Genomic DNA, 17921 nt, shown 5'->3' with positions numbered 1-17921 from the left:
TGCATTCACTTGAAAAAAAAATATGAAGAAAACAAAATACACATTCTATCAGTGTTTTTTCTTTATCTCAGAAAAAACAGAACTTTTTTTTTTTCAAGTGAAGGCAATACGCTTCCGTAAGTCTCATGTAATCTGATCAATAATAAAAAAACAATGAAGTAAATGATAGTGGCCGCTGGAGGGCCTCGCACCACATGTTGTGAACCTGTGCTCCTCCCGAGACTCGGGTCCTGATTGGCTGGTTGTAAGTTGGGTGACGCAGGAGCTCTGTGCTGAACGTGGTCTGACTCCGGATCAACTGTCAACCCGATAGAAAGCGCACGCGATCAATTGTAGCGTCCACGTGGATCAATCAGTCAGTCATGGAACTGTTGGGTCGATATCTGGAGAGGAGCAACTCAGTCAGGTGAGGGACTAGTTCTCATTGTTGGTGTTTAACAGTAGATCAGCACCAAGGTGTCATCATTTGTTTGTAAAATGTCACAAAGTAAACAAAATATGTAATTACGTAACTTAAATATAATGTTATCTCACTAACAACAACAACAGGATTATTTAATTACTTTATAAGTTCCTGGTAAAGAACACAGCACACTCTGAAATGAAAAATATGTTTGTAAATGTGTGTGTTTGTGTGTGTGTGTCTGTGTGTGTCTGTGTGTGTGTGTGTGCAGGACACACGGTTGGGAAAATATTGAAAGTGCACTCATGGAGCTAACCTTGGACTTAAAGCCGGGCTGCCTGATGAATGCAGCCTGTGTATACTCAGTACATGGAGTCCTTCCTGTTAGAGATGATGACCACTGCACTATAAAACACTGCATGTGTTGCTCAACTAAAATGATTCATGCAATAACTGGCCACATGTTAACTTCTGCTTTTTCAACTTCAGCTCTAACTCCTGACATCAGTAAATATGTCCTTTTTTTAAATCTTAGGTGACCACAGGACAAGGCCAGGAACAGTTTGTAGTGTTTCCTTCGTCACACAGCTCCTGCATGATGATTTATTTTGTGGGTTTCAGTTCTGTCATGGCTCAAGATGTCGTGAACGAGGAGAAGCTGAGAGATGACCTGAGGTACTACTTCATGAGCCCGTGTGAGAAGTACAGGACCCGACGACACATTCCCTGGAAACTGGGAGTCCAAATCCTGAAGATTGTCATGATCACAACACAAGTATGTGCAGCCGAGTTTGTGTCCATTGGCAAAGAGCTGGAGAGCAGAGCCTCCCCGGAAATGTTTCCTCGTGCATTAATCCGTCCAAAACCAAGCAGCCAAGTGCAGCAGCACAGATGAATCAGAGTGGAACTTTATAACAAGCAGGGCTCCATGTCATCTAAATGTTTTACTTTCTTTTTCTAATGAAAGATGATGAAATAAACGGAATCCTTCCACGTGTCTGATGTATTTGCTATTGGCTGCTTGTAATTATTAATAATTACAGCAGTGGAAAATAAGAATTTAAGAATAAAGATGTTACAGATGAGAAATAGTTAAAAACTAAATAAATGTAAATGTCATTAAATGGTTTTAACAGTCTGTACGATCAGAGCTGGATTCAAAGTAAGACAATAAATGAATAAAATAAAAAGTTGCAGGTGGAATCAGACCCCAGGTCCTGAGAAAGCACACCTTTAAAAATGTAAAAGAGAAGTTTGGACTTAGTTATTTTGAAGTAAGCACCAACCTTTAAATCAACTGCAGACTGTGAAAAGTTTGGCTTTAAGAGTTTTCCCAAAAAGTACAAATACCATTTCCAGAAACTGTATTGTAAATGTACTGAATAAATTCTCGATTATTCCTGTGACAATACATGTTTTCTCATGGTGATGTCCTCTAGCTCATCCTGTTCGGCCTCAACAACCAGCTGGTGGTGTCTTATAAGGAGGAGAACACCATGGCCCTGAAAAACCTCTTCCTGAAGGACTACACTGGCGTGGATGAGGACGACTACAGTGTCGCCGTCTACAACCAACATGGTGTCTACGAGAGCCTGTATTATGTCCTGGATCAGGCAAGTTCACCCTGCCCAGCTTACAATTCTTGTTTTTATATCAGAGAAATGAAAAGAGGTGGCTGTAATGCAGCGTTCGTGTCCTGAAGGGTTGATGGTGGAGATGAGGGAAGAGTCCTGAGCTTTCACATCACTGCCCAGTTCAAGGTGGTTGTTGTGGGGAAGTTAAAACCACTGAACATTGATTATTTATGATGATCTATTCAATTTGACTTTGATTACCTTGAACATGAGACATCGGATTTCTTCAGTCCCAGTTATGACCTGGATGTTGACATATTTGGGGTTAAGTTGTAAATCAACACTCTGTAATGACAAGATCGAACCTTTATTGTGAAAGGAAAGTTTGACCTCCAATGAGATGAGATTTACCCGTTTCTTAGATGAATAGGGTTGTTTCAAATTTTTGCTATTGTTAGGACATAAAGAAATGAAAATACAGCCCTTGGTCAAAAGGTAAATTAAGATACTAATTTTCAAATAGGCAAATAAAGCCTTTTATTTTTGTCGTAAGTGTCTTATCTGATTATTTGGCGAACAATTAGATTTTTACCTCCATCAAGGAGGTTATGACTGTTTGTTTGTTTGTTTGCAATATTATGCAAAAACAATCAACCTGATTTCCATGAAATTTTGTGGAGGGGAAATGACTCAAGAACGAACCCATTCAATTTCAGTGCAGATCCAGATCAGGGCGCAGATCCAGGATTTTCTTTTCACTTTCTTCAACTTTTTTTTCAAGATTTTCCCTGATTTCCCTGATTTTCCCTGATTTCCCAGAGAGCAATTAATGGATCTTGATGAAAAACAAATCAGACATGTTAAGAGGGCTGGTATTTATGAGTTTGAGTAATTTGGTGCAGATCCAAATTAAAATCCGGACTCCAAATTAAAATCCGGACTAAAATCCGAATTTTCCTGTGGTTTCATTAGAGGACTGTTGGGCCTCAGCGGAGGTTTACACTTTGTTTGTCTTTAATGTCTTGGAGTAAATATTCAAATGCACAAGAATACCGGTTATGATCAGGGTTTTGAAGTATCCTGTTTTTATAATCACAAACCTGGATAGTGTTATGATCAGTAATATTTTTTGACCAGGTTTCTAAATTTCCATGTTAAAAACCCAACTGTGAAGCTACTTTTGAACTATTGGAAACCCTGTGAAACAAAGTGGAACTAAGTTGTTTTGTGTGCGATAGGACGGGCGACACTCTCTCCAGCGTTGTGTAATCTGCCTTGTGACGGTGTGTTTTACCTGAGGTGTGTGATATTTACAGTACAGCCAGTTGGGCCGGCTCTCTACGGGTCCCATCACCTACCCCAAGGATGACGACGGCAACCTGCTCCCGCTGGTCATGTGCAAAGAGCACTACAAGAGAGGCAGCGTGGAGCCGTCGGACGAGGCCTACGACATAAACGCGCAGCTGGAGACAGGTGTGAGGGGGCGGTCACAGTTAAAAATCCGCAGTCACATTTGTGCTGTGATCATAAACAGTGTGTCGGGGTTTGTGCATTTGGTCAAAGACGACCACAAAAGACAGCAAAAACTTTCAGTTTGGATTTGTACTGTATCACACTGTATGACCCAATTAGAGAATCATTATGTTATTTTACTTAAACTGTAAAATCAAGAGTATGTTTGTCTGTTTCTCAGTTTGCACGTCACATGATCCAAAGACTGGAAACCTGCAGACACTCTACAACTCCTCCTTTTTTATTCTGGACTTTTACAGGTACACAGCTCCATCAATACACTGAGACTACCGCTAACATTAAAATGACTTTTTATTTAAAACCACTTCATCCTCTTCGGTTTCAGGCTCGTCGACATCAAAATCACCTTCCAGCTGAAGGGCATCAATCTGCAGACAGTGCGTTCACGGGAGTTGCCTGACTGCTACTCCTTCTATGTCACGGTACAGTTCAGAAGCTCTCTGTTATTATTATAAACTGACATGGGCTGGTGAAACACTCTCACACCTCCCATCATTGAGTGACACAGTGTGGAGAGCTTCCAGAAACTTAAAAGCTCTTAAACATTGATCTTACACATTTTTAAATGCAACTGCATTGTTTAACTCATTTACTTTCCTTTTACCCTTGTCCTTAGATAACATTTGATAACCAGTGTCACAGCGGGAAGGTGAAAATATTCCTGGACATAGACACTCAGAGCTGCGCGTGCACGGACTGGAAGATCTCAGGAACAGGTACGTTAGAGTTGTCAAACCAAAGGGGGAAATATAACAACAAACTAGAATGATTGTCTGGTTCTTATAGTAAAAAATATATAAAGGAAGTGATCCGATAACCTAAATGATAGATTTTTTGTAAAACACATTGCAAGAAAGTAAAAAATAATCTGCATCCGCTCCAAAATGTAACGGATTCCTCTCAGGCCCAGGGATCCTCCCACCACCAGGTTAGGTGTTTAGACGTTTTTGTATAATTCTGCAAAAAAAATACACCAGCAAACAGACACAGGTGAAGATGTCGTCTCGTCGGTGGAGGTAATCATTGAAAGTAAGACAGAAATTTTACAAAAATATAACCAGATAAAGAAGTTTTTCTAGTATACCCTGCAAAATAAGTTGAGATGAAATGAAGAGAAGAGAAGGAAATTAATATTTTTTTATTTATCTTATTTGAGCATCCATGGCCATGTCATTTAATAATAAAATATCATAATAATATTTTCTAAAGCACCATTCACTTGAAATGCAGCTCAGTTGTAGACAAGATATATATATATATATATATATATAATATCTAAAAATTATATTTTGTTATTTATGAAATAATGGAAAATAAGATGGAAATATGACCCAGTAAGAAAAACACGAGATACAATAAGACAATTATTTTCTCTGGAAGTCGCTCTTATCAGAGACGAGTGTGAGGGAGTTATGTAGGAGATGAACAGTCCCTCTCACACACTCTGTCTGTTTCAGCTCAGAAGAACACACACTACCTCCTGATATTCGACGGCTTCGTCATCCTGATCTGCCTCACGTCGGCCGTGCTGTGCAGCCGCTCCATCGTGCTGGCCGTCAGGTTACTCCAGGTCAGGACTCTCACGGCCTCTGCTCACTCTGCGAAACATCATACAGGACGTTTTTATTTCTTCTCTTCTTCTTCCTCTTCCTCTTCCTGTCTTTCCTGATTCTACATTCTTTCTCATTTCCCTCAAACAATAAGCAAACTTCATTAAAATACCCATTGATACAGCATCTAAACCACTATCCATGCCACATGTGTCGTAATCCATATTGCATCGTTATGTTTTCAGAGATTCTCCAGATTGTTCCACGAGAACTACAATCGTAAAGTGTGTGAGGACGATCAGACGGAGTTCTTGAACGGCTGGTACGTCCTCGTCATCGTCAGCGACCTCTTGGCCATAGTTGGAACCATATTAAAGATGGAAATACAAACAAAGGTAAACATTTGTCCTGAACTGTCTTTTATATAGATAGTGTTTCTCTTATCTTCAGTCCAAAGGTGACTGGCCAATATTACTGCAGCGGGTTATGTAAAATAAATGCAATAGAAAAGAGAGGGTAAAGTCCCTGTGTGTGTACTTTCTTATTTTCCAGTTAAATGATCATTAACAAGAGCGTGAGAGAAAGCTGGTGTTTCCATCAGATCAGGAAAAAATGAAGAAACAAACTTACGTTTTGAGTAGTCAGCGTCCCCTTTGATTTTACATTCTGTTATTTATTAAGCAACTGAGAAATAATATTATTTGCTGGGACGAGGGAACAAGGAACAAGGTATTTCCTTATGAAATCTGCTGATGGACAGGAAGTTCAACAGGTTAAATTTACTGGATTTACCAACAAGGACAACGTTCTATTTGAAAGTAGATCCTCAATGTGAAGGAAAAACTTAAGTAAACCAAGCATGGGAATTTCCTTTACTGCATTTCCTCATAGCACTTTGAGCGCTAGTGAAATAATCCACACCAGTCAGGTTGCACTACAACACAAATACAGAGCCCAGTAAAACCATTTTTTGTTTTAAATCTGAATCTTTTCCTACAAAGCTTTTATTGTTTCACTCAGGCCAGGTTTCATAATACAACAACAAACCTAAGACTAAAAGCAAACTGTCATCTCTGTTATTTTCTCTCTTGTCTCTCTCTCGTAGAGTTTGACCAGTTATGACGTGTGCAGTATCTTCCTGGGAACATCTACCTTAATGGTGTGGGTCAGTGTGATCAGGTACCTGGGATACTTCCAGAAATACAACGTGAGTCTAAGCCTAAAACTTTACATCATTTCACGAGGCCTTTTCTTATTCTCATATATTTGTTTATTTGATAGGCACAGAGCATATTAAAGAACATTAGTATAAAATACCAATTTAAATATGCTGGTGAGTAAGAATGCTAATTTACGGCCGTAGGCAGGACTGACACAGTTCAACAAATACAGACTTCAGTATACAAATAGAAAAAAGGACAAAACGCACAGCTGTGGAAAGATGGTTTTAAGAATGTGTTGTTTGTTGGAGTAGAAAATAAGAATCTGGATGAACTACATCACAAACAACCAGCTGTGTGCAGACTGTGTGTCTTTGTATTGTCAACATGTCGGCAGTTGTTGAGAGGCTAGTTCCATTTTTATTTGAAACTTTGAGCAACTGTGAGATTTAAGATGCTCAATTTTATATCACAGGTTGTTTTTAAGTCCATGTCTGTCTTTAACTATTTCTTTTCATGATTTGGTCTCGATTGAACTTCTTGTCTGCTTCTTCCCGTGTTTCTGCTGCAGGTGCTGATTTTAACTATGAAAGCCGCCTTCCCCAAGGTCCTGCGTTTCTGCTGCTGTGCCGGCATGATCTACCTGGGCTACACCTTCTGCGGGTGGATCGTTCTGGGCCCGTACCACGAGAAGGTAACCAACGGGCTGGTGTGGGGAGAGAAGGCACCTGAAGTTCAGATTAGAGAACAGAAGTTATCAGTTTATGGGACACTTGCTTTTCTGTGTCCATGGATTCAAGTTCTCTGTTGCTATAACGGTTTTCAGTCAGTTGGGAGGAGGCCGTGAATGAGATCAGTGTAGATCACAATGGAACAAGTGAGAGGGAGGGGGGGTGACACCATGAACCCGCGTAAAGCAGCCTAATGCAAATGTTCATGTTGGCTAAGGGTGTGCACAGAAATGTTTTCTTCTCAGTCACTGCTGCCTTTGGTTGCATGGTGGAAAAAAACGGCAAATGGACGAACAAACTAACAAACCCCTTAAAAACGAGGTGATCCACGTCAAGGAGTTAACAAACTTAACCCGAAAAATAATATTTAAAACAAGACAATAATTATTTAGCGTCTCAGTCATTGTTTATTTCCAACTCTGGACTAATGCAAAACAAAGGCAAGCAATGGATTGACAGTGACTATTGATTTAAATATTGAATTTCAAATATTGATTAGCTGTGTACACCGGGCAATATGGATATGATGAACATTTCCAAGTAAAATAACCAAGTTTTCAGCCGAGTCAGTTGAAAGCCGAGTTTGTTTACATATCGTAAAACTCAACTTAACATACTATATATTTTTTTAATTCTTCATCGTTGTTTAGGGTGCACATGAGTATGCTACGTGCATGTTCTGGGACTGAGCTCATTGACCAATCACAACCGAGTTAATTAATACACGTTAACATTCAAGACTAATGCAAAAGTAGCACACAGCGGTGGGAACGTTTTATTCAGTTTCATTCGAGTGAAAGGTCCCGGTGTTCTGTCCCACGTAAACCTTTTTGAACTATTACAGGTGATTAATATTGGATCGTTCTCAAAATTGGTTGATACATTTTCCAGTTTCAGTTTTACAGCCTGAAGAAAAGACCGACTTTTCCTTGTCTTCGAATAACTTTATGTGGCATTTGGCTTCTGTCTATCAGTCTGAAAATATACTGTATTGCCACTAGGTGCCAGTATATGTTTTGCCAATAATCCTCTGGTTTCAGTGACCAGCTCTCTGTGCCTTAGAGGATTTGATTCTAAGAGAATCTTTAAGTGTGACACATTCATTCATGTGCAGAAATTAGCATCTTTTTCACTGCTTCAAATGACCAGAAACGTGTTTTTCTTTTTTGGATAAAAAGATTATATGGAAATAAATATATATAAGTTGAGAAAAAGGGCAGAGAGATGTAGTGAGATGACGTGTAACAACATCCCTGGACTTGAGGATTCATGCAATGTAAACCTCCAAGCCACCAGTCTTGGGGATTCTTTTTTTAAACCACAGGGATTTTATTTTAACCGCTCAAAATGTTTAATTTCTTAACTTCTTTTAAGTTCAATCACCAGAGAGAGAAATGCACAGGATATAATAAATAACAGAATGAAGGATTTTTAAAAGAAATAACGAGAAATAACCATAAGACAACCCAGAGGCTACATTACAACATGTTTTTCTTTGTATGTTCTGAAAATATAAAAGCCAAAGATAATTTAGCTTTACTTTGGGGGAAATTTGAGCAGGCAAGGACCATGGCTTCGGAACAGATGGTAGCCACTCCTCGGACAACAAGTGTCATCGGGAAAAATATGTGTGTGTGGCCGCCCTTGCCTGTTAAGATAAATTATTTACGGAAGTGTGAGCAGCATTTGGCGTCTAAACAAGGCAGAGCTCATACTGCTGAAGAGACAGATGTGAGATAGACTGAGATCAGCCACGTCTCACTGAGCCAATAGAAATGTGTTGATAGTCCCAAACCGAAGCGTAAATAAGTTGTGGGTGGATGCAAAGTGTGTCAAAAGGTAATATCAATCAAAAGAACACTTTAATATTAATTTCGTTTTCAGTTCCTCTGGGATCAGTAGAAGTGAAAGTGAGGTGCAGGGCTGCTTCGGCTGCAGGTTCCAGTTCCTTTAGTGTGTCCTCTGAGACTCCATCATGATATTTACATTGTGGTAGAAGGGGGAGTCCCCTGTCGAGTGCCGTCAGCCCTTCCAGGATCCTCAGAGTATTTACCGAGGGAATAAACAGAGAATGTTCTCAGGCTGTTCCACACGTCCTCAAGTGCTGTGACCTGCATCCATACCGTCGCAGTGGGATGTTGTTTTTAGATACGATCTCATCCTGGAGAACTCTGCTTCTTTAAACATCAGTCTGGAGTGTTTGCCTTTCTGTCTTCATCAGTCCACCTCTGTCAACTGTCACACACTTTGGTGTTTTACACCCCCTGCTCCTTCTTGAGTCTCTGTAGGAACCTGCAGCTTGACATTAACAAAGTAAACAAGAAGTAACTGAACGTATTTGTTAAGCTGTTTACTGTGGAAACCTGCCATCAACTACCAAAGTGTGTGTGTTAGTCCTGAGGAGACAGACACTGAAGTTTGCATCACTGTTTGCACTTCTTTTCAAAACTGACCCCTGCAAATGTCAGTTCAAGACTGACCCATACCTGGAAAACTAGCCTCTCCATAGAGACGCAGCCCCAGCCGTCACATTCGAGAAGGTGCCGTGATAATTCAGAAGGTCTACGGCCATGAAAGCATGTTTGTAAACGTCGAAATGACCCATGATAGGAAAAAAGGTTCCCCAACCATTATTATTATTTTCTTTAGGTTTAATGAAAGTATAAATAATAATAAACTTTGTTTATAGAGAACCTTTCAAAATACATGTCACAAAGTGCTTTAAAATGGCAGCAAAATAAAACACACTAGTCATAAGCACATCAAATTTTAAATGGAACAGGTAAAAACTGTCTAAATAAAAACTGAAATGGAGAAATTAAACCTATGTCCCATAAAAGTAGAGTGTTGCACAGGAGGAGCAAATAATTCTAACTCCCTGCGCTTTTGTTCATTTTTTCTTGGTGTTTTTACAGACTTAATAGTTTAAATAAAGACCTACAGCATCTTCATCTTCATTGGTTATAAATGTGTTATTTATTCCTCTTCAGTTAGTTTTATTTTGAAACATTCCATTAGAAACATCAGAGATATACATACGTATGTTTTCCTTCTTCTTCTTTTTTCCTGCTTATGATCTTTAACCTCTCTGTGTGGATTCAGACGTCCAGGTACGCAGCCACTGGTCTGACTGACTGTCTTTGTGATGACTAATTATTGCGTGTTTACTGTGTAAGTCTAATGTCTCCTCGTCCACGTGTCCTAGTTCGAGGGCCTGAGTCGCGTGGCCGAGTGTCTGTTCTCCCTGGTGAACGGTGACGACATGTTCGAGACCTTCGCCCAGCTGAAGGACAAGAACACGCTGGTGTGGCTCTTCAGTCGGGCGTACCTCTACTCCTTCATCTCCCTGTTCATTTACATGGTGCTGTCGCTCTTCATCGCCCTCATCACGGACGCCTACGAGACCATCAAGGTACTCGTTCGCCTGTTAACTGAGCCTGAGGGACGTGAATCTGTGAATTTAGCTTTTAAGCCTTCTACATCATTAAAGGGAGTTCACCAAGAGAAAATCATGAAATTCATTAGAAATATTTTGCAGATTTCTGAGAAGACAACTCAAATTTACTCTTTTACAGGAATGGAAATTGGAGCTGGAATGATTTGCAGATTGTTGGATTATTGATCTACAGAAAGTTGATCTTTAATTATTATGATGTTTTTATGGCTTTCTTTTGTCTTACATTATAAGTAATACATAATAAGTAATCAGCAGAACAAGCAAATTGGTAACAAGGTTTGCAGCAAATGTTCATTTCGACATTTTGAAATCCTCCCACGAATATTTACTGTCCGTTAAATCTGTCCACTTTCATTTTTAGTTGTTTACTTAACTGTCCTTCAGAGAACGCGTCTACATTTTTCCTCTTTATCATCCACTGTGAAATAAGTCGTTACGTCTAAAAGCGTCTGTTACACTGATGAATGATTTCTGTTGGTGCTCACAGAACTACCAGAGGGATGGTTTCCCGTTGACGGACCTGCACAAGTTCCTCAGAGAGCAGAAAGATTTCCCTGTGGTGGAGGAGAGCAGTCAGGCAGATGTTCACATCAGGGACTCTTTGCTCTGCTGCTGCCAACGGTATGACAGCGACCCCAGTGATAATGTTTAATTTTCATTCACACACACAGAAACCTGGCTGGGAGCCTCACTACAAAAACATGACTGAAACACAGAGGTGACATTGTTTAAAACCACTTGTAGGCTTCAGCTGAAGAGTTTCTCAGGATTTGTCTGAAAAAACGGTTGTGCTTTTTCATTTTGGTGACGTCTTTGTTGCTCCGAGATCATAGTTGTGGTCTTTTTTTTTGCACTGCACCTCCCACAGAATCATTGATGTCAAACAAACAGCATTGGCAGCGCTGTGTTGACACTCTTTCATTATCAAGGTCACGTTTTCTGCTGTTTGCTCCAAACAAGAGGCGGCTGTTGTCAACGTGGGAAGCATCCATGTCGTTAAAGCTGCCTTCAGACATGAACTGAACTCTGGATGTTCTCCTGACTTTATCCGGAGGGGTTGTATGTGAGAATGCTAATGTCCGAGTCAGTTGCTGCGGACATTCTCCAGAAGTTTTTCCTGCCAGACCCCTCTGATAGTAGGGGTCTGGCAGGTGAGCCCATGTGAGAATACAGTAGGAAAAAATGTCTGGAAAATGTACAGCCAGTAGTGTACGTGTGTGTGTGTGACATTTCTAACACATGACAGACTAAATTAAACAAAAAGAACACAAACATTTCTGTCTTCTACATGTATCCTGAGTAAGATGTGAACTGGGAAAGACAACGAGATCTGAGATTTTTTTTTTTTGATAAGGGCCGATGTAAACCAAAACGCAGAATTTCAACATCACATCCTGCCTCTTGAATGCTGTACGCAGGTGTCACCCCTGACCCGAATGTTCGGACATTTCCCTGTTTTCATCTGAAACGTTTGACCCGGAGAATCTCCTGTTGCGTTCCTCATATGTGAAAGACAAAATCTGAAACCTTTTGTCTTTTCTTTATTCGCAGTTGTCGGCAGAAACAGTTTAATTCTTAATTTCTTTTGCGAGAGATGTACCAGGAGTTAAAATAAGTCAAAACTACAATACAGTTTGATTTCCCGTTGTGTCATATATCGTTCACAAGCACACAGCGACAGAACTGAGCTCACTTCATGTGGAAATATGAGCAACAGTCCCTATAGATGCAAGTCGCAGAGTAAATTTAGAGTCGCTACATTACACTACAGCAAGTCATCATATGTGTCTATACGTCCCTCTGTTTTCTGCTCGTTCCTTCTTCCTGAGCCAACCTCCATCATGGCCAGGCAGCAGCAGACTGCAGTGGAGTTTCCTCCTCGCTGCGGTTTGGCTCGGCCTGAACGTGGTCTGAGAGCAATGAAATTAGTGGTGGGAGCTATGCAGACACACCCAGTGATGGGCTGATTACAGAGAGACAGAGGGAGTACGCTGGGACGCTGCACCCCCTCACCACCTCCCCCCCTCTACTGAGTTACCTCTCAAATAAACCACGGTCGACACTGAGGTTTTTTTCGTCAAATGGAGAAGTTTTTTGCTGAGGCTCAGCGGTTAGTGGGACAGAGTTATGATTCAAGTGTGATGGGTGAAAGTTTAATGTGGCGCTCAGCGAAGTTTAGTGCATGTGGGGTTTTGTTTTATACGGGACTTGATCCGCTATACAAATGGGAAAGTTTCAGATTTAAACCTTAAATCGGCACTTATGGTTTCCTTCTCCCACTTTTGATTGTGCTTTATTAAAGATTCATAAAACTAACTCATGTATTATTCAGTTTTCCTGCTAATGATCAATTAAGTTTATGTCCAGGAAATAGTTTAAATGTAAACAGGAGGCTTGTTTTTCCATAAACGTCCTTGCACTCTGAATCTTGTTTTTTCCCCAGAGAAGTCATTTGTCATCGAGCGATTATTTTCTGCGTCTCAAATGTTTGCTCAATCTGTAAAAATCTGTGGAAAAGCACTGAATTCAGTTGCGATAGAAAAGTTAACTTTTCAGTTTTTAAGTATTTAATGGATTTATGTGGCTCCTCACCACTATGGTTGTACCAGACATTAACACTTACCCTGTGCGGTCTGCTCCTGCTTGTCTGGCCCTTCTGCTCAGGACGTCTTTAAGTGTTTGAGGAAGTGCAGTTTCAGTTACAGAACCATTAAGTGATCATTTGTAATAGTGCAGGAGCGGCAGCTGAATGTGCATCGCCCCCGTTGAAATGAACGTAAAAAAACCAGTGGCCTTTCAGAGTCGTCTGACTTCCTGTCATTAGGAGTTCTCTCGTCAGGTTACAAATTTGTTTATTCGCAGCCATTTGCAGCCTCCGTCCTGACTAAGATTTCCTCTTTATGAGCATCACTGTCAAAAATTAAATCATCACTTTGCCCAAACATTTCAGCTCATTGGATGAAATTTCATCTGTAATTAGCCTCTTCCGACTGTTTATCCTCCTCCGCTGCAGTCGTCTTGTTTGGAAAGTAAGCATGACTCTCTATTTGGATTTCAAATGTGTTACTAAGATGCAACTGGTAAATCAGGTTTGTATTTTAATGAATGAAAGTGAGTGTTGAGTGGACAAGTATAAAGGTTGTACCTGACACTTCAGTTACAGGAGTTCTTCACCTAAGGCTGGAATGTATTGGTTGCGGCTCATGAATGGTTTGTGATTACAAATAGTGTAATACTGGATATTATGTCTGAAAGAGATTTGACAGAGAAAAGCACTAATCTGTACATAAAGGATTGGATTTCCAAAGAAAACGAGTCCATACGACAGATGGAAAACACATTCACATCCTCAATCTGGCTTCAGCAGATTGTGGAACAGAGAGTCTGAGCTGAAACGGTCTCGACTGCCCACTCCGACTGCAGTGAAATGTGTTGCTTCCACTGATCATAAAGGGGAAATGTGCAATTTATTGTAGGCTTGATGTAACATAGATAGTTTGAGCGGTTTCTCTGGGATGCAAACATTTCAGACACAAGAAGCTGTTTCAAGATGCACGGGGAGATTTTCATTTGAGTGGCACATACCACCAACAGTCCCCTCATGAAACCACATTTAAATTCATTCCATCCAGATTTTTATTTGGATCCGCAACAAATTGAGCAGACTCCTAAACATGTCTGATTTTTTTTTATCATTTTCTGAGACGCGAACTAACAAAAACATAACCTCTGTACCTCCGATCATTTCGATCATGATATTTATTGTATTCCACCGTATACCCATTCCAGTGTGTTTTCTATTATTTTGCAGAAGCTTCAACTCCTGGTTATTTTTACACTCAAATCCAGGACATGCGTCGTCAAACAGTCGGGAACTGTCCTATGTGGATGTTGCAAAATGCTGTGAAAACTCCAATAAGACATTGTACTGCAATTAAGACGTATGCGCGTCTACTTAATGGGACTATGGTCGGAAAATTCCATATGTCTTAACTCAGTAATTGCTTATTCAAAAACTGCTGTTCACATGGCAGCGTCTTATTCAGACTATTGTGTTAATCAGGTTAATATCTGAATAATGGTGTTCAATGTAAACAGGTCTTATACCCCTTTATCCTTTGAGGGTCACGAGGGTCTGCAGCCAATCCCAGCTGACATTGGGGAAGAGGCGGGTACACTCTGGACAGGTCAGCGAATCGCAGGACCCAAATATAGAGACAAACAAGCATTCACACCTATGGACAATTCAAGAGTCTCCAGTTGACCCAGAGCTGCATGTGTTTGGACTGTGGGAGGAAGCAGGAGTTACTGGAGAAAACCCACACAGACACGGGGGAAAACATGCAAACTCCATACAGAAAGACCCTGGTCGAACTAGGGTTCAGACTCAGAACAATCCTCCTGTGACCCTAACCACTGCACCACTGCTACCATAATGATTTTATTCCAAAAATTCACCTGAAATCAACTGAAATCTCCGACATTCTGACCTCTGTGATCTGCACGTTGTCTGCCTTCGTGTCAGGGCCAAACCCACATTCAGGTGAAATCCCAGATAATCAGGATAACGCTGGCAATGGTCTGAATTCTACAAAGTGTCTGTGATGAGGTCATTTCCACAGCAACACTTTGTAGAGAGACCTCACCAGTCTGAACAAGCAGCCGTGTGTCTTGCAGAATCTTGAATTCCTTTGACCTTTGTTATGAGTTGGATGTGACATCGTAAAACAAAATGACTCAGAAACAGTCTGGGAGATGTGATAACATGAGCGAAAACTCCCAGGACTGTCATCAGATTATTATGTTCAAAGTGATAATTACAGCTTCACAAATGTACTTTAGCTGATCCTCTTTGTCACATCTCACAGTCAAATAAAACTCAGCAATTACAATACAAAGGCTGTGGGAAATTATAGCTGGCTACTTTCTCGATCTTCTTAAATTTTACAAACAAAGCGGCGAATTGATTAATTGAGAAAATAATTGGAAGACTCGCTGATGATGAAAATAATAATTATTCTTTCATTTCATCAAGCTGTGGTTTGCGACATCAGATCATTTTCTTTCATTTAGTTTATTTCCACTGATTAAACACATGGGCACAGTACATTTATCTTAATTTTTTGAACTCATTTATTGATGAATATTTCATGTTGAAGTAGGTAAGTGAGTTTTTAGGCGTTTTTACTGTTTTAGAACAAAAGATTTTCCCTGATGTGACTTCAATAAAACAGGTGTTTGCTGATGCATCAGTTAACCATCCTTATTAGTGACCTGAAGCAGAAACCGTGCACGTGTTTTTCCTTATATGGTGCTGCTGATGAGACATTGAAGATGTCATGTCTATGTTTTTTTTTATCATGTCAGAGTTCCAGAAAATGACGACATCGTGCTGATCAGCTGACAACTGTCCCACCGCCAGATGAGAGGGTTCACGGCGGAGGAGGATGCTGGGAACAGGACCTCACACATCTGACGCAGACGACAGATGCCTCCCTGGGATACGTAGAAATAACCTTTCTGTGAAGGGCAATATTCTCATGAAACTGGAGCTCAGGCTGAAGAGTTGGAACTGGGACTAAAAGACCAACCTGTTATTGAACTGTGTCTGTTGGAGTTCAGGATATCGCCGAGGAGTTTACTGGACCTTTTTCAGGCATGCATATGTATTAGTTGCCAAAGAGCTGGATTCACCGCTGTTATGAACTCGACTGTTGTTTTTCGAAACACCAGGTCGAGGCAACGTGATGCAAAATGCTAGATGTATGTTGTTTGTCAAGTGTTGGCAAAGAGGCAACATTAAAGCCGATATTTTTATTTGTTCATTGTTAGAATACGTTTCCTGTCTTTGCTGAAGATGTCTGAGCTTTGAGTCAAACGGCAAGTAGAAGTAAGAAGTCAAAGCTGTACATGAATGTGATTATTTATAAGGTCAGTATATTACAAGCAGTGGTGGGAGCCTGATATGAAATGGTAATGACGACAGAGATCTATGAATTTCCTCTGCACAAAATAAATTAGCTCCAACGTTTTCTCTTAATTTCATCATCATCATCATCATAATAGTAAATGATGATAAAACCGTATTTTGTAGCACTTCACGGTCACAAAGTCATTTACAGAATATATGGGAATAATCAAAACAGAACAAATAAGTCAAAGAAAAAGAACAACATCCATTAAGACCAGTTAAAAATCAGCCATTCAAATTCTTCCCTATAAAAATGTATAAATTTTGGTGCTGGATTGTCTAATCTCCACAGACTGGATTACCAGAGCCTCTGGGCCCTGATGGCAAAAGCCTGGTCACCCTTAGTTACCAGTCTTGACCCAGCAAGTGTTGGTGTTGTTTGGAATATCTTACATTATGGCTATAAGAATAGGGACTTAGCTCCGTCATATAACTGGCGGCCAGTTCTTCTGAATTTATCTGCAGAACGTTATACAAGACATCTGTTTCTCATTAGCTGTGATACATTCAATTGAATTCCTCAGATGACTGACATTATGGTGGAATCAATGAGTAAACTTCTGTATCATCTGCATAGCAATGACAGGAGACTCCATCTGAAATAATGGAAGCTTATAAAGGGAAATTAAAAGTGGGCCAAAAGTAGAACCCTGTGGTTCTCCGCACATGAGTTGAGCTGATGATGAAATATTCTATTACCAATAGAAACAGACAAATCTGCATCTGTGACATGTGACTTAAACCATTAAGAGCCAGGTTGAGCATGAGTAAGAGGGGAGTTTTAAATGACATCAGCATGACTCAACTTTATCGTTAAATCTGCCAGCATGTGAAGATGTTAAAACAAGCTGCAGCACGACTTCACACTCAGTGTGTGACTGCTGTGCCATTAACCTGATAATAATCAAAGCAGGCGTGTTTTGTTAAACCATTGAATTTGAGCTGGAAGGAGTTGATCTATCAAAAGACCTCTATTGCTCAGTGGGCTGTTTCTCTGCCCTTATGCCATCCGAGAGATTTCTTGGTTGATTCGGTCTGGACGGGATAAAAACAGCCACATACTGTTTTTCCTACATGTGGCAACACTGCCCTTATATTTGTTAAATCTCCTGTCAAACTCGACTTGGGTTCATGTTAAAACAGAGCCCAGAAAAAAAACAAAAAAAAGACGAGAGCAGGACACTCACTCTAAGGATCTAACTAATCTGTGGGTTTACTTTGAGTCAACAAACGACAGTGTTACTTTCAAATAACACAATTCAACAACAGATCAGTTTAGATGTGTGGCCTCTGAAACACAACATGCACATTTGTGGAAAATAGGGGTAAGCTATACATTGAAGTCCAGATGGCAACAAAAAGCGATTTTAAGAGTGAACAGAGGATCGACTCCAAAAATAATTTAGTGAATTCAGATTATGTTTGTACAAAGGCCCTTTGTCTAGTTGGTGAACTTCTACCACATTTGTGTTAAAGACAACACCCATAGAAAACTGTGTGAACTGACTTGACATGTTCAAAGCTGCATTGCCAATCAACCAA

General features: G+C 40.2%; 1 protein-coding gene across 1 annotated transcript; it reads left to right on the top strand.

Moving 5' to 3' along the window:
- The first annotated feature begins 234 nt into the window (after positions 1 to 234).
- Positions 235 to 16439, top strand: mcoln2 (mucolipin TRP cation channel 2). Its single transcript, XM_035176647.2, has 14 exons — positions 235 to 406; positions 1025 to 1178; positions 1843 to 2016; positions 3294 to 3450; positions 3671 to 3749; positions 3836 to 3932; positions 4127 to 4226; positions 4968 to 5080; positions 5306 to 5455; positions 6166 to 6267; positions 6792 to 6914; positions 10157 to 10363; positions 10896 to 11029; positions 15776 to 16439. The coding sequence occupies exons 1-14, from the start codon at positions 363 to 365 to the stop codon at positions 15810 to 15812; spliced, it is 1671 nt and encodes a 556-aa protein (XP_035032538.2). The 5' UTR covers positions 235 to 362; the 3' UTR covers positions 15813 to 16439.
- Positions 16440 to 17921: the final 1482 nt, after the last annotated feature.

The sequence above is a fragment of the Hippoglossus stenolepis genome, chromosome 14, assembly GCF_022539355.2.
Source record: "Hippoglossus stenolepis isolate QCI-W04-F060 chromosome 14, HSTE1.2, whole genome shotgun sequence".
Classification (NCBI taxonomy): domain Eukaryota; kingdom Metazoa; phylum Chordata; class Actinopteri; order Pleuronectiformes; family Pleuronectidae; genus Hippoglossus; species Hippoglossus stenolepis.
The sequence above is the reverse complement of the archived record's forward strand: the minus strand, read 5'-3'. Positions and strand labels throughout refer to the sequence as shown.

Coding starts and splice junctions, on each gene's coding strand:
- mcoln2 (XM_035176647.2), top strand. CDS start 363: ATGGAACTGTTGGGTCGATATCTGGAGAGGAGCAACTCAGTCAG. Junction 4,227..4,967: donor CTGGAAGATCTCAGGAACAG/GTACGTTAGAGT, acceptor TGTCTGTTTCAG/CTCAGAAGAACACACACTAC. Junction 10,364..10,895: donor ACGCCTACGAGACCATCAAG/GTACTCGTTCGC, acceptor TGGTGCTCACAG/AACTACCAGAGGGATGGTTT.